Here is a 27,091-nt window from a genome sequence, read left to right as displayed (position 1 = left end):
ATACAGGGTCACTCGCTGACTCCTGCGCATCAGCAAACCTAATTGGCGACGCTGCCGCTTGTAGGCCTTTTTTTTGGCGGCTATGACCAACCTTGGCGTCGCCGCACATAACTTGTTTCGAACAGTATATACGACACCGCTCGGGTGCCTAGCTGACGGTAGCTATTGCAGTAGTGAATGCACTTCTCACACGAAGACACTGGTATAATGCACAACCACCGTTACAAGCTCTATTTATGCAACGGAAAGAAATGGAAGAAAAACCGTGACCGGAGCCCGAGAGCTGCTAAACTCCGCTCCTAGCTGCAGGGCCTTCACTTCCGACAATCGAAAACCTATCTCGTTATCAGTCACACCTCACTGTAACGAAGAACATGCACCTGCGGAACCCGCGAAAAGACGTCACATAGCGCGCTTTCTCATATTGTTCTTGCGAGGTTGGCGCTTATACATTGCCAAGATCCCCGAAAAAAGAACACTCGTGTGAGAGCGCTGCTGCTGGGCATTAAACACCAATTTGATTGGCCCTTTCTTAAAGAATGATGCGGGTAATTTGCCTGTCGTATATCGCAAGCGACGGCCTGCAGTAACGTGATCAGGTAGACGGTGCACTTGTGCCTTCTCGTCTTGACCCGTTATCAGCGCTGTTTCCTTCCAAAAGCGATGCCCAGCAACGTGCGAACATGATCACGGTTTCGAATATGTCTGTACGTGCGCAGCCCAGAGGGTCCGTTAGAGTAGGCTTCCCCTCAATAAGAGGTACAGTAAGGTGAAGCCACCCTCACTGAGGATAAAGCTTCGTTTTACGAGCAACGGCATATCTCTGCCGAAAGCTTTCTTTTTCTTCGTGTAGGGTGCCCCACGTGTCGCTCTGCCTGTCGCCATCTTCCAAACCACGGACGCCGCCTTCAAGTGACGGCCACATTTCTATGGGGCAGGAAGGCAAACACGCTCGTGTACCGAGCTCTGGGCGTGCGCCCGTTAAAGGCACGCTATCAAAAAAAAAAAAAAAACTAGCTGAATAAGTTTAGTTTGATTAAGTGTCCCTTCGAAGCTATATTTTGGTTATCTTGCGGTAATATTTTGATTATTAGAACAGAAAATGATCTAATCTGCGCACCGGAACCCCAGCATAACGTACGTCAGCGTGACGTCACGGAATTCAAAGTTCGAATTTTGGCCGCTGTGGCTCAGTAGATGTTTCTCGAAACTTGTCAAGTTCGGTCATTGGCTCTCTTAGATTACAACGTGTGCAGCCCATCTTTGCCAATTACAACTTAAACTAGGTCCGAGCAGCTGTCACCAAAATCTACGACGTCCCGACTGCGAGCCCTTCCACGCAGAAACGGCCCTCCTGTGCGCAGAGACGCGTCTATGGCTGCATTCGCGTGAACACAGGTTCTCACTTAAGCGGCGTTATCGGGGGCTGCTGCCGACACGGTTGACGGGCCCAAATGAGCGCTCAAACAAAGGGGCGCCGAATGGGCGACGTGTGCCGTCAAGCGTGCAAAACAAATATTTTTTTTTCTTTTTCTTTGTTATCGATCAACCGTCAACAGGGTACACGCCCGACACACGGAACCCGTCTTGTGGCAAGAAACGAGAGGACTTTTCCCCAGTGCTGGCAGCAGTCGGCGTCTTGTTTTGTAAGGGTCCATTTCATGTTCCAATCTTATCACGCGCGCCACGCCGATTGGCAGATCCTAGCGATAATGGCAACGCAGCGACGAAGGAAAACGAGTTGAAATGAAAATGAAATGGAAAATGAGAAAGAAAATGCCATTCTTTGCGCCCTTCAGCAACGGGAGCAGGTACACTCGCCATTGCAGGGGGCGCGAGCGCGTGGCGAAATAAATAAACCCCCTGTTGTCGAGACCGACGCCTGCGCGTCCCTGCGAGCGTGCACGATTCCTCCTTGCGCGCCGACGACATCCGAATGCAGCCGCGAGGTGCCTCTCTTGCGATTGGCGCTGTGGCGGCTTCGACGGGCAAAACTATGTGAAGCGTGAGATTGCGCGCGCCGCTGCGGCCACTTTTTGTCGGTTCACGAGCGCGGTCGCTTAGGGCCCGCTGGCGAACGCAAGCAGTCATTTATTTATTATTTTTTTCAGCGCTGCGCCTTTTCGAAGCCAGTCTTCGTTATTTCTCTCTTTTTACGAATGGGGCGTTCTCCCGCACAAGAGCGTGGAAGAAAACGGGCTCTATCGAAGGAGACAGGCAAGACGAAAATGAACTTTTGATTTCCGCTGTATAAACGAAGTTTTGCACGTCGAAGCCGCCACAGCGCCAATCGCAAGAGGGGCACCTCGCGGCTGCATTCGGATGTCGCCGGCGCGCAAGGAGGAATCGTGCACGCTCGCAGTGCCGGAGGGACGCGCAGGCGTCGGTCTCGACAACAGGGGGTGCGCCGCGAGACGGCGCGGAGGGCCGTTTCGCCATTTATTTCGCCACGCGCTCGCGCCCTCTGCAATATTTTGTGGGCGAGTGTACTTAGCGCGATTTCGTACTTTCGTTCGAAACTGGCATTGACAGCTCATTGCGACGGAACATGTGCTCGCGTCGTGCGGGACAACGCAACGACACGAAGGGTGTACGGCATCTCAGAACTGCTTCGTTACTCGGACGACGAAGCCGAGCGCCCAACGAAAGGCAGCAGGCGTAGAATACAACCCGGTATGAAGCTGGGACTGTATCCGTAGTCTCGCTATTCTGACTAGTCTCGAATGTACAGCCCTCTCCTGCCCGTTCCAAACAAGTGGTCGCACAAACGACGCCACGGGCACTTTCGAGTGAGCTCGAGATCGCCTGCAGAGAGGATCGGGCTGCGCATTTAATCGCTTCTTAAGAGCTCGCTGGACCGTGTTTGTTGTTGTACTATACGCCACACGTTCGTGACAAACTTGCCAAGTATTGCAAGAAGTAATTTCGAGTGCATACCAGTTTGTCGTCATGTACAGATATTAATTTCGATCGACGCTCGCACACGCTGTCTCGACACTAGATACTTGCAGTGCAGCGACAGTTATGGATCGTGTCAGCCAATCAGTTACGACAGCCACGGGCAAGGTGCTCGCCATTTCGCACAACGCAGGCCGAACAAACAACTTGGGAACAGCGCGAAACGAAGGAACGAGAAATATGACGCATTGCCGCAGACCGACAACACGTTTTATTTGCAAGAACACACACACACACACACACACACACACACACACACACACACACATATATATATATATATATATATATATATATATATATATATATATATATATATATATATATATATATATATATATATATATATATATATATATATATATATATATATATAATACTGAATGAAGATGAATGCGCAAACAGTTAAAACTTGTTTCAGTACGGCACCAAATAGCCAACGTAGAGCCAGGCCGCCGCGCCTCGATTGTGGCGTCGCTTCGCGCCACAATCGGGGGCATCAACGGGTGGCCAAGCCTTTTCGCTCGAGCGTGCATAGCCCTTGTGTCCGATTGGGGCTGACGATGCACGACCCGTAGCTCCCTCTTCCCCGGTATGTAGTGCGCTGCCGTATAGCGACAGCGGCCGAAGAAGACGCGCACACACCCAACGAGTGAAAAGTTGTGCCACTCACCCTGCGTGCCGACGAGTATGAGGGGCAGGTCGGCGGCGTTGTTCCGGAAGTGCGCCATCCGCATGTAGTAGCTGTAGACGGCGCTGAACGAGGCCTCATTCTCCAGGCTGAACACGAAGATCACAGCGTCCACCCAGCAGCTGAACTGCGCAAAGGAGGGGGTGCGTGTGTTGAGCATCGCCGCCGTAAAAACAAACAGTGCACGGAGCACGAAAAAAAAAAAAAGCGAGCGGACACTTTTCGTCCACGGAACGGGTTTTTGTTTTTGTTTTGTTAAGATATATCAAACTAGACAGGCCATACACATATACCGTCCCGAAGCCGCGTGCAACGCACGCTCGTGATGAATGGACCTGCACCATCACGCCAGTGCTAAGAAGCGCGCTTTAAGGGGCGGTTGCGATCACGTGCACATTTTAATGTCAAATGGGTGACCTATAGGGAAGGTTCGCGGACGCTGCGCAGGTGAGAAATGGGGGCGGCGATACTATCTTCCGGTGACGTCACATGCCTAGGGAAAGCGTGTGGCTGAAGAAAAGCTTCGGTGAAATGATTGCACATTGCAATCGGGAATCTCCACACACCACTTATAAGGGCGGCACTCGTCCGCTGCTTCTTGATAGCAGACAGTTTTAGCGCGCCCGGGATTCCCGTATACGCAATGGCGCTTGCGGATTACCAGCGGAGTCGTAAACGCGAGCGGGTGGTTTGGTGGCGCTACCTAGTGGCGCAAAGCTCGGCCGGACAAACAGAGCTGCTGCTGTTGCAGTGACTAAATACATTCTTTTCCGCCGCTCGCGGAAATTTTCGGCGGCAGCGTAATGGTGAACAAGTTGCCTTTTAAGCATTTTACAGCGCAGCTCCTAGTGGCCCGTTCCCACGGCGAGCGTCGGCGGCATAACCGAGCTAAACGAGCACATCAGCGAAGGAAGAGCGAACGCGCAGCGTCAGGTGAAAGCCGCGGACGGTGGAGACCAATGAGAGCAGCCCTTTCAGTCGCGTGCGCGCAGGAAACTGATCTCATGAGGACGCGCCCGACCGCTCGATGCATACGCGTAACTGGTACCAGCCGCACCGCTCGTTTCGTACTATCGTCTGCTCGCGTCAGCTCTCGCTTGGTTTGGTCTCGCTCAAACTTGCTTGGATTGTCATGGTTTGCGATTGTTTTGTAATTTGATTGTACGCGCAACGCGAATTGTGTAATGCATCCTTGGAGCCACGCGCGATTACTCTGGAACCTTCGACGACTCATGTATGTATTCCCATGGTAGGGCAACGACTGCAGCGCCAGAGTTCCCTCTAGTAATTTTTGTAGGAAACTCTATGGCGCGAGGTGCTTCGAAGGCGCCGTGTGCAGAGCCCGTGCGTGCCGTGTGCACGGGCGAGATCGGCGATCAGAGCAAACTAGCACGGGGAAGCTTATAGTAGGAATGGGCCAAGTGAAATTTGGGAGTGCGCGAACGTAAAATTTGAAGGTGGGCGAACCTAAACTTGGGCGTGGGCCAACTTGAGATTACGGGCTGGGTCAACCAAAATTTCGGGGTGGGTCAATTTAAATTTTGGGATACGCTTATGCATAGTTAAACAACTCCAGTGGAGATTTCGCTCGCCATCTTAAAGTACGACGTACCACCTAGCGGCATAAATGGGTCAACCGCAGTAAACAAAAATACACTAAATCACTCACCGCCAGTATGCCACACATACGTTTCGCAATGATACATAAACCTCATCAATAACATCACGAAATTATTTGTAGTAATTGTTGTTGTGACCAGGAAGCGTTCCTAATTTGCTATATTTTCGCTAGGTTTGTGTTCTTCACATCCAGAAAAAAAAAAGAGCCTGCGCGCCGATTAGCCTCTCTCCTTCCACTCGCTTTCATTACGTCGGCGAAGTGTCCAGACGTTAAGCCACAGCCAAGCCAAATTCTCAGGAAGCCAAATCGTTACAGAACAGGGCTCCAGTTCGTACGCAATTTTCGATTCGACGAAGTGCTTTACATTCTCCTGCGCAAATTGCCGTAGAGCGTAATACATCGCAACAATGGAATGAACTCAGTCTCCGGTTTCGCCGCGCATTCTCGCTGTTATCCAGCTATCGCTGGGCGCAAGATACGCCTAATGTTTTTGCATAAAGAGTTGTCTAATAATGAGACTGCGCGCGCGACACGAATAGCGCCGTCCATTCTGGAATGCACGCGATCACCAGCTATACAAACTGTGCAGCGACACACGGAGACAGACCGTAGCTACGATAAAGCAGCCGCGCGAAGCCATCGCTGACTCACAGCCACGGCGGTTTCTGGCACAATTTTCAAAGCGAAGCTTTCTCGGCCGGCTTCCGGTTCTTGCGTGGCATGCTGATGGGTCGGTCGCTCGGTCGGTGTCTCGTCGGGAGGAATTGTACTCGAAGGGTAACTATACGCGCGCCGAATACCAGTAACAGCAAACGGGTCCTTTTTACAGGTATTAACCCTGCCTTCTGACCAGCACAGCAGAGCCGGCAAGCGCACCTCCGTTCTCCGTAATATTAAAAATAAATATTCGTGCGCAAATCTTGGACATATAATGCCGGTTCACAGGTACACCTTAAGCACACCGACCTCTTAAAGCAATAGCCGCAATGAACGGGTGCTTGGTTTTACTTGATCTTCTTTGACCTGGACATTCGGTATGCGCATGCATTCTTGGTGCAATCCTGCAGAATGCCTCGCTATGAGCCCTTTTATTTATTTTTTTCCTACCGGGTTTCACAATCCTGGTTTCGCGCTCGAAACCCGTTCAGAGGACCGAGTCCGCTGCCCTGATCACGTGACACAGCGTTCGAGAGAGAAAGGCGCCCGATCGGCCTTTTGTCGCGAGCTAACGCCGTCAGTGTTGGCAGCGCGCTCGCTCACCGAAACTGGCCTCGGCGGCAGAGAGGGCGAACCGCAAGCGTTCACTCGTGCAGGTCTCGGCACCCGATCGCCTCGCATCGGCGTCAGGTTATCGGTCGCCGGTGCAAGCCGGCACGCATACTGCGAGGGCGACACCGGAGCCGCCAAAGCGAAGACATCCTCCTGCAGTGTGACTGAAACACCCGAGATTCTAGACGCATAAGAGGTACTCCCTTAAAGACGTTGGTACCTGAATACGACATACAGGCGCGCAAGATTCCCTCCGCCTTCCTCCAGACACGTACTTTAGCATAAGCATATATTACGATGGACCACAGAATGCAATCTGCACAAGTGCAGGCAAGAAAACGTGCATGCCCCCCCCCCCTCCCCTTCCCCTACACACACACTCAGCTTGAGCGAAGTGACGTTAAACAACCCATGGTGGTTTACTGGTTTACTGTGTAGTTTGTGGACGTTAAACTCCCCAATATCTTCTTTTTTTCTTTTTTTTTTGCAACCTGCTTTTTTTCAGTGAGGGACGATATCAGCCATTAGCACATCTTTCAGAGAGAGAGCAGAAACAAATCACAACGAAATACAATAGATGAAAGTTTGACACTCGCCTTCAACAGTCAACAAACAGGCCGCCCCTCCGACAGTGCGTCGTTGTCGGCAACAAACACCGGCAATTACGCGAGCCCGCACAGCCGGCCGTCGCGTCACCACAGTTCATGCCATTAGCGCCGTGACAAACAGTTTTTACGACCCCGAGCGAGCGGATTCAGGGTCACTCCCGTTGCGCCACCGGGGCAGCCGCCTGCTGCAGCGCCGCGCAAGACCGGCCGGCAAAAAGAAAGCCTCGCGCGCCGAGAGACCCGGGCAGTGCGGTAAACAACGCGAAGCCGCGGGCACGACGCGATCGACTGACCGCGGGCCACGCTGGAAGCGGACGCAGTTACTCGGTGGGCCTGGCCGACCTCCTCGCTCCAGCCGCGCAGCAGGTAGGCAAGGTCGACGACGAGCGCGGCGGTGCATCGGGCGCGGACGAGACGCGCACACCACACCGTCCGGCCAGCGGCGAGCTAGCTGCGCGCGCTTGCGGGGACACAACGGCAATCGAAGCGATGCAAATCGCCTTGGAAACGGGACGCGCGCCGCCGCCGAGTGGTGCCGGCATCGGAGAACCTGAAAGACGGGCTTAACGGAGCGCTGCTCCATTCGCGGTATCGCCGGACGGCGCGGGCGACCGCCGATGAAATTAACGAGCGTCCCCACGAGCGGTGATCGACGCTCACGCGCGCACGAGGATATATATGGGCCAGCTGCAGGCAGGTTGCTTTATTGCGTCGTCTGCGCCGAGCTGTCGTCTGCTGCTGCGGCTGCCGTCCGCCATGCGGGCAAGCCGATGGCGCGGCGAGCACGCACGCGCCGTTGCCCCGGCAACGCTGGCGCGAAAAGAACGCTCTTGTACAGGAAAATAATAATAAACGCGGTGCGCGCGCCACGCTGTGGCGCCGCGAATATGGCGGTGCCCACTGGCCTCCATCGAGCGCAGTTTCGGACGAGCACCGAAAGAAAACAAAACCGCGTGCCCAGGTGACCCAGATACGCCCACGGCGCATTCACTCGCCCCACGCGGCCGATAAAAAGACGCCGCGCGCCTGCGGGAGGGGGTAGCGGGACTCCGATAATTTGCGGCAATGAACTTGCGGCAAAAGTTGCTCACCCCCAAACCCTCCCCCTCCTTCGTCGCGTGGGCAGAAGCGCGTCTCCGATCGGCGGGAAACAGGTGCGGCCGGCGTGGCGCTGCGGTGACAGAGTGCGCTGGGCGAAAATACACCCCCGTGCACATCGTCGAGGGTCGACTTCACTCAGCGTAGTTTCTCCTCCGAATTATTCTGCCAGCCATGCCATTTGCCCAGGCGTACGCTTCATGCCGCTCTTTCCGCGTGTTTAATACGTAAGAGGGGGGGTAACGACTGCACGGGCACGCAAGACCGAGAAAGAGGGCCCTCTTCGAGCACGTCGGGAAGGTCAGACAAAAGGCTCCGAGGCGGAGGGGAATGGGGCTTCATACACGCCGAGGCATCGCTCTTGGCGCAGGCAAGAGCAAGAGGGCGTGCTGCAGCCCCAGGCTTCAAAACCAGAACGAGCCCCAACCAGCGGTGGCCCGCCGCTCGAGGATATATGCCACTTTTTTTTTTTTCTCTCGTCCTCGTGGTTCTTCTTTGTCTCCATCCTATGCGCCGAGCTATTCCGCCTCGAGATGGACGTACAACGTATGCATACCAACTCTCAATTCTTCAGCTCCGCACAACGCCATAGAAAAAGTGAGGCCGAGAAAGAAGCAACTCCTTTCGCCTTTTACTACGGTCCTCGTACCTTCACCCCTGGACGCTCTCCGCCAGAAACCACCTCTGCCTCACGCGGCCCGCTCCGCCGACGTCTCCATTGCACGCACCCCCTTTTCTCATCACACTCTCTCTCTCTCTTTCCCTCTCTCTCGAGCACGAAATGAAAGTATGCGACTCGAGTCTTCGCAATGGGTGCTGTGCGCACACTCGTGCGAATTCAAAAGGCGAGAAAGAGAATCGCCGAACGTCGCCGGGCCGCAGGCCGTTGGTACTACGTACGCACACAGCCGGCAGCGCTCGAAGTTCGCCCAGGAGACAAGACGAGAGGGAGAGAGAGAAAGGCAGGCATTTCGGCGCACAAAAGGAGCCGTCATCAATGGCCCGCGCGATGAGAAGAAAGGGCATTGCCGCCGCTCGTTCCATTCACAATCGCCGCCCGACAGTTTTCAATTCCCCTTCGCTCTGGTCTCGTTCGCACCGCCGGCTCCTCCGATACACCCGACGCGTCGGTCTCGGGTGACACCCGTTCGCTACAATGATTCGCCTCGCAATGTGCACCGAAGTAAGCATGGCGCGTCTTCTCTCGGCCTCGAAGGGAGCGCGCCAACTTCGCCGCCGAGTCGGTAGCTTCTTCCGCGGTCAGCGTCCTCTGGAAGTGCACGGGGGAGCCACTGCGGCTGGTGCTACCGAAATGAGGAACCGGACGCGTGCAAGCGCCTCTCCGATCGGACAAGCCACTGTTTTGCTTTTGTCTGTTTTTCTTGCTCGCAACTGCAATGCCCGAAGCGAGTTATACCGCAAAAGAAAGAAAGAAAAGAAAAACACGGACGTTGCCGTTTGAAGCCAGCGTGTGTGTCTATTATACCTAGCAGGAAAAATAGACTGGGCGGACCTACTTTCTCCAACACGCCTCTGGGCGAACGTTCGCGCTTCATTTTTTGTTCCGCAGCAAAGTTAGCGACCACGGCACGTTGCAGTGCGGAGAGGCGTCGCCCAGTTACAGTTTTGTCAGTTTAGTCTACCTCGCAGTCTCGCGGTCAACGATGTTTGGCGCTGCTTGTGGAAGCGTGCAGCATTTGGGGTCGTAAAGAGGGTTGGGGTTTACTTTTCTTTTTCGGGAGCGCGCCTGACGCGGCTGTGATCCGCAAAGATTTCCTGGACAACTCAGCGACAAAAGCGGCGTGCGTGCGTAATTACTTTGGCGTTTCTTTTTTGGTTGGGGCACCGCAACGCCAAGACGGTAACGACCGCGGCGAGTACACAGGAGCACGCTGGCTGTAACGCATTAGCTAAGTGGCACTCGTACGCACAACAAGACTCGCGCAGACCTGCACGCGTGCGAGCCGTCTGCTCCGGGGAGACGCCCTTTTCGTACTCCCAGCTGCAGCCACGCGAACGCTGTGGGCCTGCACACACAAAACTGCGCGACCGAGCACGAGCAATGAGCCGCGACGTGAGGAGGCGAACGCTGCGTGCGGAAAGGACGTCGAAACAGCAGCGACCAACGTTCCGAGCGAACGTCGTTGGCCGACGAACAGCAGCGCCGAGGACAGGACGTGACGTCCTGTCCGCGGTGCTGCTGCGTCTTCTGTCGTCACACTCGACGAAATATACTCGGTAAACGCGAAAACGTTCGTAAACCGCAACAGCGCAACGGGCCGATTTTGTCGCTCCACTAATCGGTATACTTCTCTTCTATATCAGGTCATGTACGCAACGTCCAAAGTAGCATCGTCAAGAGCAAATTTGTTGCAGTAGGCTAAGGTGGAGGCTAGACCGAGTTGCCGAGTCAGCGCTGGGGTGCTATTTATTTTCTTCTTCTTCTTGCGTCTAGTCCTTGCGTGCGCTGTACACGAGTTCTTACCGCGATGTTTCCCGCGTATATGTGATTGCTGGAATGCCCTACCTGGGGAATTCGGTAGAAGCACGAAAACTTCGAGTATAATATAGCTACTGTTGTACGTTTGGTTTTCCTTTACTATATATATATTTTTAATCACCTGTGGCAAATAGCATAGTTCTAGGCACTCAGCTTGATCAGTCGAGCAGGCCGACTGTAGTTGCGCTGTATATTCGACAACGTAACAAAATTCCCTAATGACCTCTTTAATTACTTTACGGTATATATCGCAATTTACGAATTGTAGCCGGTGAGCTCACAAAGTGTATCCGCAGACCCGCTGCGCCGATGAGGCTGTGACAATCGAGGCGGCGGGACAAAGAAATAATAAAAATAAAAAGCAATGAAGAAAGAAAACACGCAGCACCACTGCATGTATACTACCCTAAATGGCGAAAATAAGCATGTTAAGCAAGCAAGGCATATATACGTGCGCGCTATCCACCTGCAATTCCGGAGGTCCACCTTCGTCCCGGATGAGCAATAGGTAGCTGTGGCCGTCCACCACGATCTCCTTCTTGAAGCGACCACCTGCGTGAAACACGATAAGGCTGTCTGTGGGCCTCACCTAAACGAAACTTAATTAGCGGCCGGTTAGGGATGGCACACGCGGTACTTTTAAGCAGAATGAGGTGGGCCCTATACATACAGCCTCCGAACTAATCTCTCTCCAAGACACCCATGCATAGAGACGGCTGCATGGTCATTGCGACGACTACTACCTTGCGCCATTTGGCGACGGCGGATACTTCTGACTGACAATTGTGCCGCCGTCCTTACCTCAACGAAAGTGTAAATCACCACCGGCACAGCCCGTACAGATTGCGAGATATTTACGCAGAAATTGGGCGACACTGCGTGTCTGCGCTGAAGCGGCCCGCGCATGAACTGGGTCATCGACGAGGGGTGCATACGGACGCATATCTACGAATGGAAACTGTACCGCGCTGCTTCTCTCACATGAAACGATGATCCCCAGCATGCGCGAAGGTTAGGTAACCTTTTAAAACATTTTAATTGCGATACTAAAAAGTTGGCATCGAAGTTACAGTAACATTAGAGTATTTTAGTTATGGTCATGCATTATGTTACCAGCATTTGGTAATATATAGTAATTACGTGCAAGCACACATATGCGATCCGACGCTTTCAGGTTAATTTTCGAATAACTGGTGCAGCTGAGCTATTTTCGACTCTTGCCCTATACCATTACGCGATTACTTCGATGACTTTCAAGCAGCGATCGAGCAGGTCGGGTGCATGCTATATAAGAGCGAGAGAGAGAGAGAGAGAGAAACCCACCTTCCGGGGACTCGTCCTGCATGTAGGAACCGGTGAGGTAGCGGTGCACCAGGGCAGACTTTCCGCTCGTCAGGCTGCCAACGATGCCCTGCGGAGAGAGAGAGAGAGTTATCGCGCGCAACAACATCCTCGGACACGTTGGGCACGTGCATGCATACAAGCACATGTCCGGAATCGACCGTGCATGTTGTGCGGTCAAGCGGTGATCGCCGGGCGAGCCCATGTCGCTGCGAGCTAGATCGAACTTCGCGCAGTAAAAAAAACGAGATGTGCGTGACAGGAGCCTCCTAGCGATGAGGCCACGATTTCGCGTTCGGTCATGTTGTATGCAAGTACGTGTCGCCCGCAGGACCAGTGTGTCTCGAACAAGTCACTATACCCCATAAAAGAAAGTTGGACCGACCCCTTTTCCCATTCCCCTCCGCAACCGCCACCATTACCAACAACAACAGTATGAAAAAAAGAAAGGGAACGTTACCACAGCACTAGCTGCTACGCCCTTTTTTATGCCGGAAAGAAATGTTCTCGGTCAATATCTTGAGAGAGGAAAGTTCTTTATTTGCCTTAGAGACCAAACTCCCAATCGACTCGTGTACGGGGTGTTTCTACGAAGACTAAGTAATATTTAAATGCAGCCGTTCTGAAATGCAAGGCCGGTTCCTTCGGACACACGCCGGAAGGTGTGGCGGCCGCGGGGTAACCGGTGATACGGGGTAATTAGTCGCTAATTAAGAGGAAGCTTTATCTCGGACCCAACTTAAACGAGGCCCATTCAAATACGTGTAAAGCGCAGAAACGCTTTTCTAAAATAACCCTCAGTCCGATTTTAATTAATGTTGTTGAATTTGAGAGAGAAGGTTAAATTCTAGTGACTTTTTGAAGCGGAATTTCGATTTAGGGTCTGAATTTTGTTAAAAGAACTTTCAGAAATTCGAAAGTCCGAAAGAAATAGAAGCACGGAGTTTACAAATGAATAGCCCTGCATCAAGAACAGATATCGCAGTTCTGTAAACGGCACCCATTAGATCATTGAAAGCGGACAAATTCGATATGTCAATTTGCATCTTACGTGAACATGTACAAGGATTCTGCAAAAGCTAAATTTTCATAATACTATTTTTTTTTGAGACTCATGTGTAACATATTAATTTTGGCCGCTTTAAATGTACTATTAGATGCAGTTCAGGAAATTGTGATATCATTTTTCATTGCGGAGTTAGAGTTGTAAACTTGATAGTTTCGTTTTTTGAACATCTACAATTTTGGTCATTCTTTTAATAAAGAATTCACGACCTAAATAAAGAAATCGAAACTATCAATCACTAGATTTTAAGTTTTCCTTATAAATGCAATACACCGCGTCATATTTAGCGCAGTGGCTGCCGAGAAAAACGAATTCTCCTTTTACATTCTCCTCAGATAGGAGAAACCAAGCTAAAGCTTCCTCTTAACGCAAGTCAATTAACTTGTAACCTCTCATTTTCAGCGGGCGCATCGTAATTGAGAAATCGAAGCGAGCTCTCCGTACAAGCAGTACGAACTTTTGGACCTGGAAAAATGCGATTATCCGTGGAACTGTGGCACGAAACATTTCGGCGAAAGCGAAACTAGGAAGCTGCAGCGAGTCCGAGTGGGTCCGGCTGAGTATTAAGGCGGCGACTCTTGCGTCCTAGTGATCTCGATGAAAAAAAAAATAAATGTTTCGTGAACGAGCCTGAGTGAGTTCCGTTCGTTTTGCAGGCATATGGCGTCGTCCCCAATGCCTGGGACTTGTCCTCACCTCGACGTACATACGTTTGGGTCATTGCGGCTCCACAGCGACCAGTAACGTGGCCACGAGCTGAAGAAACCACACGACGAGCGTTGTCTACTTTCCTGAACAAACTCGCCAAAGCTTCCGCGCTCCTGAGTGCAACATTGAATTATGTCATCAAGTAACTTGCGTGGAATAGGAAAACAGTAAGACACAAGGTCGGACGTCGCCTCAGTTAACGATCAACGGGTATTAATTCGAGGTTACGTTAATTAGTCGAGTAATTTAGCTGTTGCTATAGCCTACGGGCACCTTTACATTCATGGCCGGTTGTGTTCTTGTTTAACGTAGTTCTTTCATATACGCTTACATGCAATGTACAAAGGCTAAGGCGTGTAAAGACAAAACATTGCCGACTTGTCTTTGAATGCGCGTACGAGTGCGCGTGCGTTAAATGAATTTGAAGTTTATTTTGGTTCATTTACAAAAGAAGGCAAACCGTGGAGAGTGAAGCTAATTGACACTTGACTAATGCTAGTAGTCCTTTTAAAACACACACGAAAAGCAAAAAGAAAATTTCAATTCACAAGCACATATGTGTTACAATATTAGTATGGTTAGAAAATACCGAAACATTACGAATAAGTACACACGATCAAAAACACAATATAGAAATTAGCAAAAAACAGTGTTATGTACGCAGACAACGACAACTGAAAAAAAAAACTAAAATGTCTTATGTTGTTAGGAGACTAATAAATAGAATGCTTGTATTGTTCAACTGCCGCACCCTCAGATGGTAATTATACTGCACGATAGCCATACACACAGTTAGGTATTTTTGTGACTGCGCAAGTACGCCATGCGATATAATTTAAGTGCAAACTAAAGTCCAGTTTCGTGGATAACATCCAGAAGAGGCCGGCACAAAGGAACGCGCGTCCATTGGCGAAGGTCGGTCGGACGACTCGGGTGTTGGCCCAGGAACCGGAGTGTCTTGATAAGCAAGCTTCCGAACAACGCAGAATTAGTCCTGCAGATCCGAAAACCCTACAGAAGACATACTGCATGCCAAGCCGACGGAGCGCTCTTAATAATTTAAAACTACGGTGCTCCTTCTACGCAAAACCAGTTTCAGTTTTGACAAACAGCCGGTGGATGCGTCATGACGTCACGATGCACCGGCTCGCTCCGTCAGTGCGATCGCCGAGGCCGCCACGCGCGAACCCCGAATGAAGCCGTGCGCAGCAATGTCGTTCATTCCCTTATACATCGTCAGCATATACCCGGCATTCTACATATATATATATATATATATATATAAACGAGAAGAAAGGGGGTTAACCGAGGGACCCGATATTTATTAGTCATATAATGAGAAGCCAACAAACACTGACACCAAGTACAACATAGGGGAAATTGCATGTGCTTAATAAATGAAATAAAGTAATGATAAATTAATGGAAATTAAAGTGGATGAAAAAACAACTTGCCGCAGGTGGGAACCGAACCCACAACCTTCGCATGTCGCGTGCGATGCTCTACCAATTGAGCTACCGCGGCGGCGTTTCCCCATCCACTTTCTTGGGTATTTATGTGTACTAGTAGAACCCTGGGAGTGTTAGCCAGCGCCCCCACTCACAGACCTTGGCGGCGGACGTGGAACGTCTTTTTTTGCCGCAGGCGTCACGAGAACGTGATCTTTTCGGGTGAAGGCAACTGGTCAATAAACCCACATATGACTATATGACTATATGACAACTTGCCGCAGGTGGGAACCGAACCCACAGCCTTCGCATGTCGCGTGGGTTCGGTTCCCACCTGCGGCAAGTTGTTTTTTCATCCACTTTAATTTCCATTAATTTATCATTACTTTATTTCATTTATTAAGCACATGCAATTTCCCCTATGTTGTACTTGGTGTCAGTGTTTGTTGGCTTCTCATTATATGACTAATAATTATCGGGTCCCTCGGTTAACCCCCTTTCTTCTCGTTTATATATATATACAGTGAAAGCTCGTTAATTCGAACTTCAATAATTCGAATTTATGGATAATTCGAACTGTACGATTTGGTCCGGCCAAGCTCCATAGAAGTCTATGTATAAAAAAGTCCGTTAATTCGAACGCGAGAAGGTTCCCTCACGGATAATTCGAACTACGCTCGCCTGGCACACGGCCAGAGAAACGCGCCTACTGCCTACACACAAGGCTGTATTGCCTCCGAAACGGAGAGAACGGCGAGAGAAGGCAAAATCGGACGAAAATCTAACCGACGCGGGGTCAGCCAGAAGGCAGCGGCGTACGTAACCTCGGAGACTTCTTGCCCGTTGCGAATCTCGGAGGCTTTGCAAATCTTGTACAGCTGCTAATGTTGTGCGGAGATGGCACGGTAAGCTCCAAAACACAGCGAATCAAGTACGTCGCAGCTGCGCTTACAATCAAGAACCAACGAATCAGGGCCTTCGCCACCTTCATATGTTCAGTGTCTTTGTCTCGGCAGTCTTCATCGGTTGTGCACCTCTGTTTTCAGCTTAGGAGGTATCGGCCGTCACGATTCATTGGGATGGTGTTAAGCCTCGGCTAACGTTCGTTTCGGTGGACATCGGTGGTGTGGCACAGTCGGACCCAGAGCTTCGACTTGAAGATGGAATGTGCCCGCGGCACACGCCATCACTTTCTGAGACGCCAAATTTCTGACATGCCCTACTGCTTCCAAATCGCAATGTACTGTTGCCCTCCTTCACTTTCGTTAGTTCGAACTTTCGTTAATCCGAACTGAAGCGGCTTCCCCTTGCGGTTCGAATTAACGAGCTTTTACTGTATATATATATATATGCATGTACGTGTGTGTGTGTGTGTGTTTATTTTTTTATTTGTGAGACCCTCAAGGTACATAGTAGTACATATGAGTATGATAGCTCGATACTAGCGATATTTTGCGTTTCTTTACGTGCTTATAAAGCCTTGTTCGCTTTGTGCACATGTGGCACTGTGTTTCGTTTTTACATCTGCAAATGTGTAAAATGTGTCTAGATTTCAGCCCCACTATAATGCTCTTGGAGCGAATGCGGGTTTACGTAATAAATAAATAAATAAATAAATAAATAAATAAATAAATAAATAAATAAATAAATAATCGCTGCGCAACATCATTAAAAGTTACTTTCTGTCTCGACGTCACGACAACATCGATTACGACAGATCCGGGCATTTCGAGACCAACATAAGTATGAAGTTAAAATCTTTTATAAGCGCGTTTCTGAACCTTCGCACTTCCTTGAAGCGGTCTGCGCTGGATGTACGACAGAAGACGAAGCAGTGGGCTAGGGGAGAAGTGAGGAGGGAGATGTTGGATAATAAAATGGCGGACGACACTTGTCTCCCTGAGATTATGTCTTTTCTAGTGCAGTTCTAGTTAGGAACGCTACATTCTGGCGCGACCGAAGACCAGACATGCGGGTGACGTTTTTCGTCGACCAGGCGTCATCGGAGTCTGTTGTGTTCACCCGATACCAAGTGCACGGTGCGCCAGCGACGGACCTTCCTCTCGAAGTTAGTTCTATACACCGCGCTGATCAACGTGGTGCTGCAACAAGCTGCAATCAGCCGCCAAGCCCTGGTGCAAGCAGGATCGGCGACAGTAAATCTACAGCTTCTGACACTGAGCGAAGTCGTTCTGGAGCCCATACGACGTGGCACCCTCAAAGAGGAAACGCATGCCAGTATAAAAGTCAAGCCTAGACTTGACTGTCAAAGAACAACTGCAAGGGCACATTATGCAACATAATGAAATAGTGAGAACTTTGGTTCAAGCGTTTAATCGAGATAAATCAGCACAAGGTATTTTTGAGCCGGATGTTTTTGAAGGAAACTCGCAAAGTGGTTTTTCGAGTATGCCTGTGACAAGAATTTGTGGCACTCCGACGACACAAAGATTTTGAATATGCGCCACTATTTAGGCGCTACAGCCAGAAAATCATGCACCAACATCTTGAGAACTGCGGAAAAGCAACTTTGTAGTGGCTTTCGAAGGCAGTGCAGTAGAAAGACGGGATGCTGCACTACGGTTCCAGATATACATGTGACTCTCTGCTTGGATACTGTCCTGAGAAGCGTTGCCTATTGTATTCTTCAGAACAGAAGCTGTCGTCTCATGTTGTTGCAGCTTTGATAACGCAAGCGTTCTGTATCGAGGTCCATCGTCATATCCAGCTCTATGGTCCAAGATGATGTGATGACCTTCTGAACTTTCTACAGAGCTCACTACCAAGAATTACATTGAGAAGACAGCCAGGTGGTAGAACAGAGCAACTTGATTTTCGTAAGCTGAGTGAACATCTAGAGTCGTTGTCGTCATCTGAATGTGAAGATAGCTTCATAAACAAAACCCTGGAAAGCGTCAATCATGACTATGATGATGGTGAAGAACCAATTAGCGCAGTTCACGACAAACTACTTCGACATAATCTGACTACCGTGGGTCACAAGCCCTAGAAAAAGAGCTTCAGTGAGACAGTGTATTTGGTGTCATCAAACTTACTGTTTGAAGTGAAGGCTCTCGTTGGCAGTGGGGCTTCGGTATCAGTTATCAACAAGACTCGAGTGGATGCCGGTCGTCTGCGCGCTGGTAGAACATTGCGTGTCCAAGCCTACGATGGGTCAGTGACCATGCATAGCGAATGGGTAACCCTGGCTATTGAATTACAAGGACATTCTATTACCAGTGACGTATTGGCGATTCCCTATGTCGCCTATGATTTTGTTTTGTCCCGCCCAGACATGAAAAAAAACTTAATATCAACCTCAACTGGGGCAACGAAGTAATGGCCGAAAATACCATAAGAACAGAAAATCCTGGTGAAGAACCTCGTGTATCAAGGCTGATTTTTCACCAGGAAGACATCAAGACAAAGTACCCAGAGCCTACATGCATGGGGAGCTATTCTCCAGCGATGAAATCACATGCCGTTCCTTTCGAGCTCGCAGATAAGTCAGTGGCTACGTAGAGCCCCCTATAATATGCCCAGAGATAAAAATATATGGCTGAAAAAGAAGTTGCAAGAAATGTTGGACGCAGGTATCATACGGCCTTCTGTATCCCCATTTGCTTCTCCTATGACTATTGCACCAAAAGAAGACGGGAACATACCGCCTCTGTACAGACTACCGGGCGATCAATCGTCAAACTGAATTGATGCCTTATCCAATGCCAAGAATCGACGACACCATTGACAAAACTGGAGGTTAACATAGTTTTTCACGAACAGATCTCTGCAAACGCTTTTGGCAGATTCCACTAAGACCTTACTTGGGCACATTTTGCAATGTGTACATCGACGACATCATCATCTACTCAAAGACAAAGAAGGAACACCGTAGTCGTCTTTCAAAAGTCTTGCACGCTCTCAGTCTTGCCCAACTCAAAGTCAACGTCAATAAAAGTGCGTTCCTTCAAGATACAGCAGTATTTCATGGCAGGGTAATTGGTGGACACTCCAAAACCACTAAGAAAGAATCGGTCGACGGATTCTCCAAGCTGGTAAAGCCTTATGACGCGCACTCCCTGTGCGTTTTTCTTGGCCTAGCAGGACACTTTTATGAGAGACTATGCACTGAGAACAAGGTGCTTCACACATTTAACTTAGAAAGACGTGCCTTTTCAATGGGACTAGGAGTGCGAAGCTGTCTATTGTGAGCTTGTAAAAGTAATATCGTGGGACCCCATCTTGCCAATATCGGATTTTCCTCTGCCTTTCGTGCTGAACACAGACGCATCACTCTATGCTACATATGCAGTTCTATACCAGAAACCCTCAAAAGAAGCTTATCAAACCAAACACCGCGTCAATTGTGGAGTATTACGGCTATACCCTGAAACCCGCTGAAATCAATTGCTCTACCACAGAAAAGGAAGCTCTGACAGTTTTAAAAGCTGTGCAATACTTTCGTACTTGCCGGGAAAGTGCGAAATTCATACTTTTCATTGACCATCAATCACAGGCTCAACTTCTGAGCAAGGCCCAGCCAAGATGCCGCATTGCTAGACGGGTGAACTATCTGCAACAGTTTGATTTCGTAATTTCGCGCCGTCCTGGCCCCCTCCTCACTGACGATGACGCACTATCAAGATTACTTGTACACGAATAATACTATATCTATCAATCATATTAAGCTGCGACAAGGTACCGAAGAGATCCAGTTTATCCATAGATAGTATGACGTACCACCAACTATGGTTCCAAGGATTCTTCATCCGTACCACGACACTCCTGGATCGGGCAGACATGATGGCTTCTGGCGCACTTATAAGAAATTGCTCATGAGGTTAACATGGCTGGGCATGAAAAACGACATCAGCCATTACATCCGCACATGGCACCTCTGCCAGGTGAGCAAAGTTAAATTCAGGCAATCGACAGACGTTATGACAAGGCCTGAATATTCAAGCCTCCCGTTCGAAGTATTTCATTAGGACTTCGCGGAGATCAAAAAGAAGGGGGAAGAAGTCAGGCGAACGCAAGCTTTCCTACTCTCCATAGATGAGTGCTCAAGGACGTTTGCGGCTAAAGCTGGCAGAGAAGATGCAAACATCCTCAAGGCTTGAAAGTTTTAATAGTCTGCGACACCGGCTCGGCTTTGCTGAGTGCCAAGTTATCAAAGTGAGCAAAGGAGCAGGGGATAATGATCAAGTGTTCTCCTTACCACACGGCAGCAAACGGCCTAGCGGAACGTGCCATACGAGACATCAAACAGTATCTGAAGATGTATCCAGACTTTGCCGGTGGCTGGAAGTGCTGTCTCGAGGCCGCTGTGAAACATCACAATAGATCATACACCACGGGTTTAGGCTGCAGCCCTCATTTTGTAACTTCAGGTACAGCGCCCATACTTCCTGCAGATCGAGAGCTAGGCCTCCTGGAGAACCTCTAACTCGCCGAAGTAAGGAAAACTGTCAAAGAACAGGAGGTCTACAAGCGCCGCAAGAAGAGGAGCTTTGATAAAAGGCACAGTAGCGAGATACGGGACACACTACCTGGAGACTATGTTCCTGTAAAAGAAAGGTGCTGTGCCTTCAAATTCTCAATTTTACGGGCCATTTGAAGTGATCAATTCTGCATCGCAGCGCGAAATGTTGAAGAACGTCTGGTACACCGGAGTCTCGTGTCAAACGGAGTGCTCCTCTATTGGAAACGTATTCAAGTATTACCCCAAGAGGTGTAATTATAGGAAGTCCGGAAGAGCGAAGCGGTCTGCGCTGGATGCACGAAAGAAGACGAAGAAGTGGGCGTGGTTGAGGTTTCACGCACAACTTCGGAAAACGCGTCGGCGCTCGTCTGTCAGGCCAGACGCAAACGACGACTGCGCCCGTCCGTGTGCGCGACGTGCACCCACCGACAGAGACAAACGCGTTCGGCGACGCCAAGCGGATCGAGTTGCACGAGGAAAGCGCCGAGACTGGGCCACGGCACGTGACACGCATCGATTGTGCCCGCGACGGAGAGCGCTGGCCGAAAATAGCTGCTCATCGAGCACGAACAAGAGCGGAGCGCGCGTTTTCTAAAGCCACCTTCCGCCGCAGCGACGAGGAGGAAGGGGTGCCGGCGCGACAATGGGATGCGCCAGGCACGCCGGGCTGGCTGCACAGCGGCGCGTGAAGCGGCAGGAGTCGCGTTTGCATACTCGGCGCGTGCCGACGCATTGCAAACGAGCCGCCACTGCTGCGCCGTGCAGCGCGGATCCGGATCGGATCTCGCGGCGTCGACAGCCCTTGGCCTTGGGCGGTTAGTCACGCTCGCCCCGGGCAGAGCGCCTGCACCGCCGCGATCAACTTGCAAGGCACGGGTTGGGAGAAGGAGGCTGCACTCCGTATGCGGTGTGTCTTTAAGCGAGACTGAACATTCTGCTCCCCGTGGAGCACAATCACTGCGCTGGCCGAGGCGGTGTGCGTGTATACACAAGATGCTACCGGGCCGCTACCTGGTGCGTGCAGATGCGCCCCGTGCTGTAGAGCGCAATCGAGGGACATGCAAATTTGGTCGCGGTATGCATGTATGCGTGCCCGTTACGTCAGGAACGGCGCTGAAAGGAGAAGGAACCGTAGACAGAAACGCGAGGACTGCGCTTATTTTCCACGGGGCATGCGCCGCACCAACGCGATCGAAAAAGAATGGAACGAATACGAAGGCGATATATACACATTCCTTCTGCTCGGTCGCCTTCGTCTTTTTCGGCACCGTCGGAACGCCAATCGTTTCCCAGTCCGAGGCGGGCGGAGACGCGGCGCCGTGCTCCCAACGGCAAGCGCGCCAACGAATGCTTCGACCGCGGCAGCGGTGCACACGCCACAGCCGCGGTTCGAAGTAAACGCCGCGTCACTCAAAGCGCGTAGGCAGGCGGATGGAAGTTGCGAGACAAACGGCGTGCGCTGCTATCCGCGCGAGTTCTCACCTCGATGCTGGTCACCCGCCGCCGTGCACACTACGGCGCACGGTTGGTGCAAACGCGTAAGCTTTAATCAAGGTAACCGAAAAAGACCAATCAGATGCAGCTGGACATTTTCGTGCACTATTTTCCCGTTGTAGCATGTATGCGTAAGTTGGGACCTTTTTTCTATTATTATTATTATTATTATTATTATTATTATTATTATTATTATTAAGCAATTTCTTAAGCAATTTCGCAATTTCGCTCCTGCATGAATACCACGTGTACTTGAATGATTGTATCCACCTCTGTTATATAGCCCAACAAGGCTGATAGCGTCAGTAAATCATTTAAAAAATGATTAATAGGCCTCTATCTTTTATCTCTGCTAAAATAGATGGCGGGATCAGGGTGTTACCTCATGTTCCCTCGCACAAGGACGTTTACCTCTTTTATAAATATGAGGCGTGTTCTCCTTCTCCCCACCACCCTATCCATCTTTTGAAAGAAGGCGAACACACCGCAGGGACCTATAGCAAGCGTACGTTGACTACAACCATTAAAACAATGCCACGTCCAGTGGCGTAGCTAGGTTGTCTGGCACCCGGGGCGCTTAGCTTTACTGTCACCCCCCCCCCCCGGGTGTAGTCGAGGGAGGCGGGGATATCGCCAATTTTCGGCTGTCTACAGACGTATATGACACCCCCCCCCACCCCCCACCCCCCTGCTGGCCCCGTGCACCCGGGGCCCACGGCCCTCCGGCCCCCCCTGTTGCTACGCCAGTGGCCACGTCTGTACAATGTCCAAACCCACTTGAAAAAAAAAAAGCCGGTAAGGTTGCAAAGGTGAAAATCGGCATTACTGACAGCTGCTCGACAAGGGAGGTTAAAGATGTCTAGCCAGCGTCTAGCTATGTGCTACATACAAGTGTTTTTCCCTGCGTGAGAGAAGCCTGCGAGTACAAGCAAAATTTCCGAGCGACTGGCCGCTCGAGGCATTCTGCGTGCGTGCGTGCGTGCGTGCGTGCGTGCGTGCGTGCGTGCGTGCGTGCGTGCGTGCGTGCGTGCGTGCGTGCGTGCGTGCGTGCGTGCGTGCGTGCTCGTGTGGGCGTGCGTGCTCGTGTGGGCGCATAGTAACGACCTTAATAGGGGTCCAAGTGGTTTATTCTGCAACCTTATAGGCGATCATCATCAGCCAATGTTTATGTTGACGGCAGAACGAAGGGCCCTCCATGTGACCTCGAATTACCCCCGTCTTGCGCAAGATGATGCCAGCTTCCACCTGCGAATTTCCTAACTTCATCACCCCACCTAATTTTCTGCTGTCCTCGACTGCGCTTTCCTTCCCATGGCACCCATTCTGTGACTCTATATAATGGTCCACCGTTTGTCTACCCCACGCATTACATGGCCTGCCCAGCTTCAGTTGTTTTTGTCTTAATGTCAACTATAGAATATCGGCTATCCCCGTTTGCTCTCTGATCCATACCACTCTCTTCCTGTGTCAAAGTTACGCCTAACATTTTTCGTTCCTTCGCTCTTTGCGGGGTCCTTAACTTGTCCTCCAGCTTCTTCGCTAAACTCCAAGTGTCTGCCCTATATTTTAGCACCGATAGGATGCAGTGGTTGTACACTTTTCTTTTCAAGGACAGCGGTAACCTTCCAGTCAGAATTTGGTAATGATTGCCGTATAATACCACTCCAATTCATTTTTATTCTATCTGTAAATTTCCTTCTCATGATCTGGGTCCGCTGTGCACAGCAATTGACTTACATAAGCGTGCTATTGTATAGACTTTAAAGCCTGACGGCCGATCCTCAATTCTTGTTCCCTTGCGAGGCTTTGTTTTCTGCATATCAATCTTCAACCCCATTCTTCCACTCTATCGGTTAAGGACCTCAATCATGTGATGTAATTCGTTCTTAGTGTTACTGAACAGGACAAGGTCATCTGCAAACCGAAGGTTGCCGAGATATTCACCGTTGATCCTCAGTCCTGAGCCTTCCCAGTCTGTAATAGCTTAAGTACTACTAAGTATGCAGTGAACAGAATTGCAGAGATTCCGTCTCGTTGTCCGACCCCTTTCTTGATAGGTAAGTTTTCAATTTTCTTGTGGAGAACCAAGTCAGCTGTGGAATCTTCGTAGATTAGATCCAAAGGTATTCACGCATGTCTCCTGCACTCCTTGACTGCGCAATGTCTCTACGGCTGGTGGTATCTCTACTGAATCAAATGGCTTTTCGTAATCTATGAAAGCCATACGGAGAGGCTGATTGTACTCCGATATCATATGGCATGCACTAAATGTTTATTTCAACGGATGAATGTACCCTTTGATTATTTGCGCGATAATAAGTAAAGTCGAGTGCCGGAATAAATAATGACGTGTTCATCGTTGTCACTGTCTTCATTAATTGCGCATTATTGCGTGAGAGGAACACGATCTGATTATGAAGCACACCGTAGGGGATTCGCGTTTTGCCCGCATCGAAATGCGATGCCGCCGCGGTCGGGATCGAACCCGCGACATCGGGCGATTGCGAGAGCTCTTTCCACATTCCGCGAGGCGGTCTGCGCGCATACAGCACACTACAGGAACTCGTTTAAAACAGCCTGCAACCTGCATGACGGCCACAAGGCAACGCGTAGTCGATATAATTTTGACAAAGACTGTAGTACATGCGACTGTAAGACGCGGAATGAGGGTTTTCCAGATTCAGATATACCATTCTCTGTGGTTGATTCTTCTTTAAGGTAAAAAAAAAAAAAGATGAAGTGAGAGGCAAATGGTCCACTCACCAGGCGTATGTCGGGCACAGATCGGCTCAGCGTCCATTCCTGGCTGTTGACAAATGAATCTGCAACGAGAGACAGAACGAGAATAAGCAACAGAACTATAAACGCACGGACAACGAACAATATATGCAAGTTCAACACTCGCGCGCGCTGTTCGCGAAGGTGCTCGAATGCGCAACAGTGCAGAGTCGCATCTGTGTGACACCTGTATATACGTCAACTATACCCACGCAGCATGACACGCAAGAGTGGCACCGAGCTGCTTCCCGCAGTCGTTGTATACTAGGGAGTTTTAGCAACATGGGAACGTAGGAAGCGCTATCGATAGGTAGCACATACATAAATGGGCTTTGGGAGCACAGAAGAACGCACATAATGATACAAGAGAACCAAAACGCGCGCGCAGCCGCTATAAACCACTTGGGTATGTGTGCTAAATGGCGTTACATGTTCTTAGGCTTCCGAACATTTGAAGTCAGTTATTCCTCCAGTTTAAAGTGTGCACGTTTTATTCTTACGATATATCCCTTTAAGTCGCAACGTAGTGCTAGTCACAGTGCTGCCACCGGAACTTCCATATTTGCTTTTGCTATATTATTGCGATCATCTCCAAATATAAATAAACAAAAAGGCAAACAACTCAAGGATTGCGCGATGTGTCCGTTTGTTCGGCGTACGCACTGGAAAAGTTACTAACCTTCGCGGTATACGGACAGCCGGTGAACCTTCTACTTATCAAGAATGCATGATGCGCGAGTATAGGATTGCAAAAGAAGGTCCGCATCCCTAATGAAGCGTTGACATACGCCGTTCCATCAGTTCCACACATTCTGCGCGAAATTCTTGTAACTGCTACATGGATCCGATATAAACTTCACATAATTCCCATAAGAATCGTACGTCAAGCATGTGGGATTGCCGGAATGCTTGCGCACGGAACGCTTCGGCGGGGACGGTCCCTAGGGGCGCGAGACTGCAGGTGCCTCGAGTGCTGCAAAAACCCCACATCGTAACGAACCGGGATGCGGCGAAGTGCGCTCTTTATCGGAGACGCGACGACCGAGAAGGACGTGCGTTAGTGCGGAGCTTAACCCCGTAAAAGTGGCTTCTTACACAGACGTCGAGTGGTGATCTTTTTTGCGCGCGTGCGATTGAAAATAGGGGTCGGCCTACATAAGGAACGCGTCTCGTAACTTTCTTACAGCGGCGTTCGGTAACATCGATCGAAAACATGCCACTGTTCTCCGAGAGCCCAAAGCAGTTCAACGTAACCGGGTCTAACTGCACTCGCAGTGTGCGTGCAAAGGTCAGTCACACGCAATGAAAAATATATATATATATTTTGCTGTCCCACAAAAACGGAGCACGCACGCACGCGCTGAACTGTCGCGACGGCCACGCCTGTCGCGCGTTCAAACAAGAGAGGCTGCACGCCGCAGCGAGGAAAGCTCAGATGCGCGATCGTCCGAGTGGCACAGGTGCGTCGCGTCGTCTGCCGGGCGGCTGTGTACGGGCGAGACGCTGACTTAAACGCGGGGTGCCCGGAGGCTTTAGCAGACGAACAGGCAGCCTCGCGCAGGCACAACACTCGTGCGCGAAGCCGATACGCGGAGGCCGACGCGAGTCGGCACACGACCCGTATCGCTGGCACGCTGCCGCACCAGCACCGCAGCGACCGCAACGAGCTGGGAGGATCTGAAACGGTGGGGACGTACAACACACGCGCGGGCCTTTTCCTTTTTTTTTTTTTCCTGCGCAGCTGCGGCTCTTTCTTTCGCGCAAGGAAAGCGGCCGCACTGAAACGCAGTGGGCGAACGACGCAAAGAAACGAGGATAAAAGTACGGCGGGAATCGGTGCTCCGCTTTGTTGCGAGACCGATACTGCAGCGCGCGCGGACCGCAAGCGAAAGAAGGGCGAGCAGTGTGCTTCCTGCCTCTGGCGCACGCAGTGTGTTAAAAAAAAAGAAAGGAAGGAGCGCTGGAGAGAGAGAGAGAGAGAGAGAGAGAGAGAGAGAGAGAGTGCGTGGCGCAAGGGTAGCGGTAACAG

The 27,091-nt window shown here is 50.5% G+C and overlaps 1 protein-coding gene across 10 annotated transcripts in view; it reads right to left on the bottom strand.

The window, feature by feature from the left end:
- Nucleotides 1-27,091, bottom strand: part of LOC135905288 (centaurin-gamma-1A-like) — a 317,818-nt gene that overhangs the window by 52,220 nt on the left and 238,507 nt on the right. For 4 of the 10 annotated variants that reach the window (XM_065436307.2, XM_065436306.2, XM_065436305.2 and 1 more), the window contains exons 2-5: nt 25,048-25,106; nt 12,069-12,156; nt 11,212-11,297; nt 3,632-3,776 (exon numbers count right to left, since the gene is read on the bottom strand). In XM_065436307.2, coding sequence (XP_065292379.1) covers nt 3,632-3,776; nt 11,212-11,297; nt 12,069-12,156; nt 25,048-25,106 — 378 coding nt within the window. Of the gene's footprint in view, nt 1-3,631; nt 3,777-3,866; nt 4,071-4,215; nt 4,239-7,135; nt 7,158-7,471; nt 7,630-11,211; nt 11,298-12,068; nt 12,157-25,047; nt 25,107-27,091 lie in introns of those variants that run through there. The other 6 variants (XM_065436311.2, XM_065436313.2, XM_065436312.2 and 3 more) reach the window with 6 other exon arrangements.

Source organism: Dermacentor albipictus, chromosome 4, assembly GCF_038994185.2.
Source record: "Dermacentor albipictus isolate Rhodes 1998 colony chromosome 4, USDA_Dalb.pri_finalv2, whole genome shotgun sequence".
NCBI classification, from domain to species: Eukaryota; Metazoa; Arthropoda; class Arachnida; order Ixodida; family Ixodidae; genus Dermacentor; species Dermacentor albipictus.
This window is presented reverse-complemented; position numbering and strand designations above follow the sequence as displayed.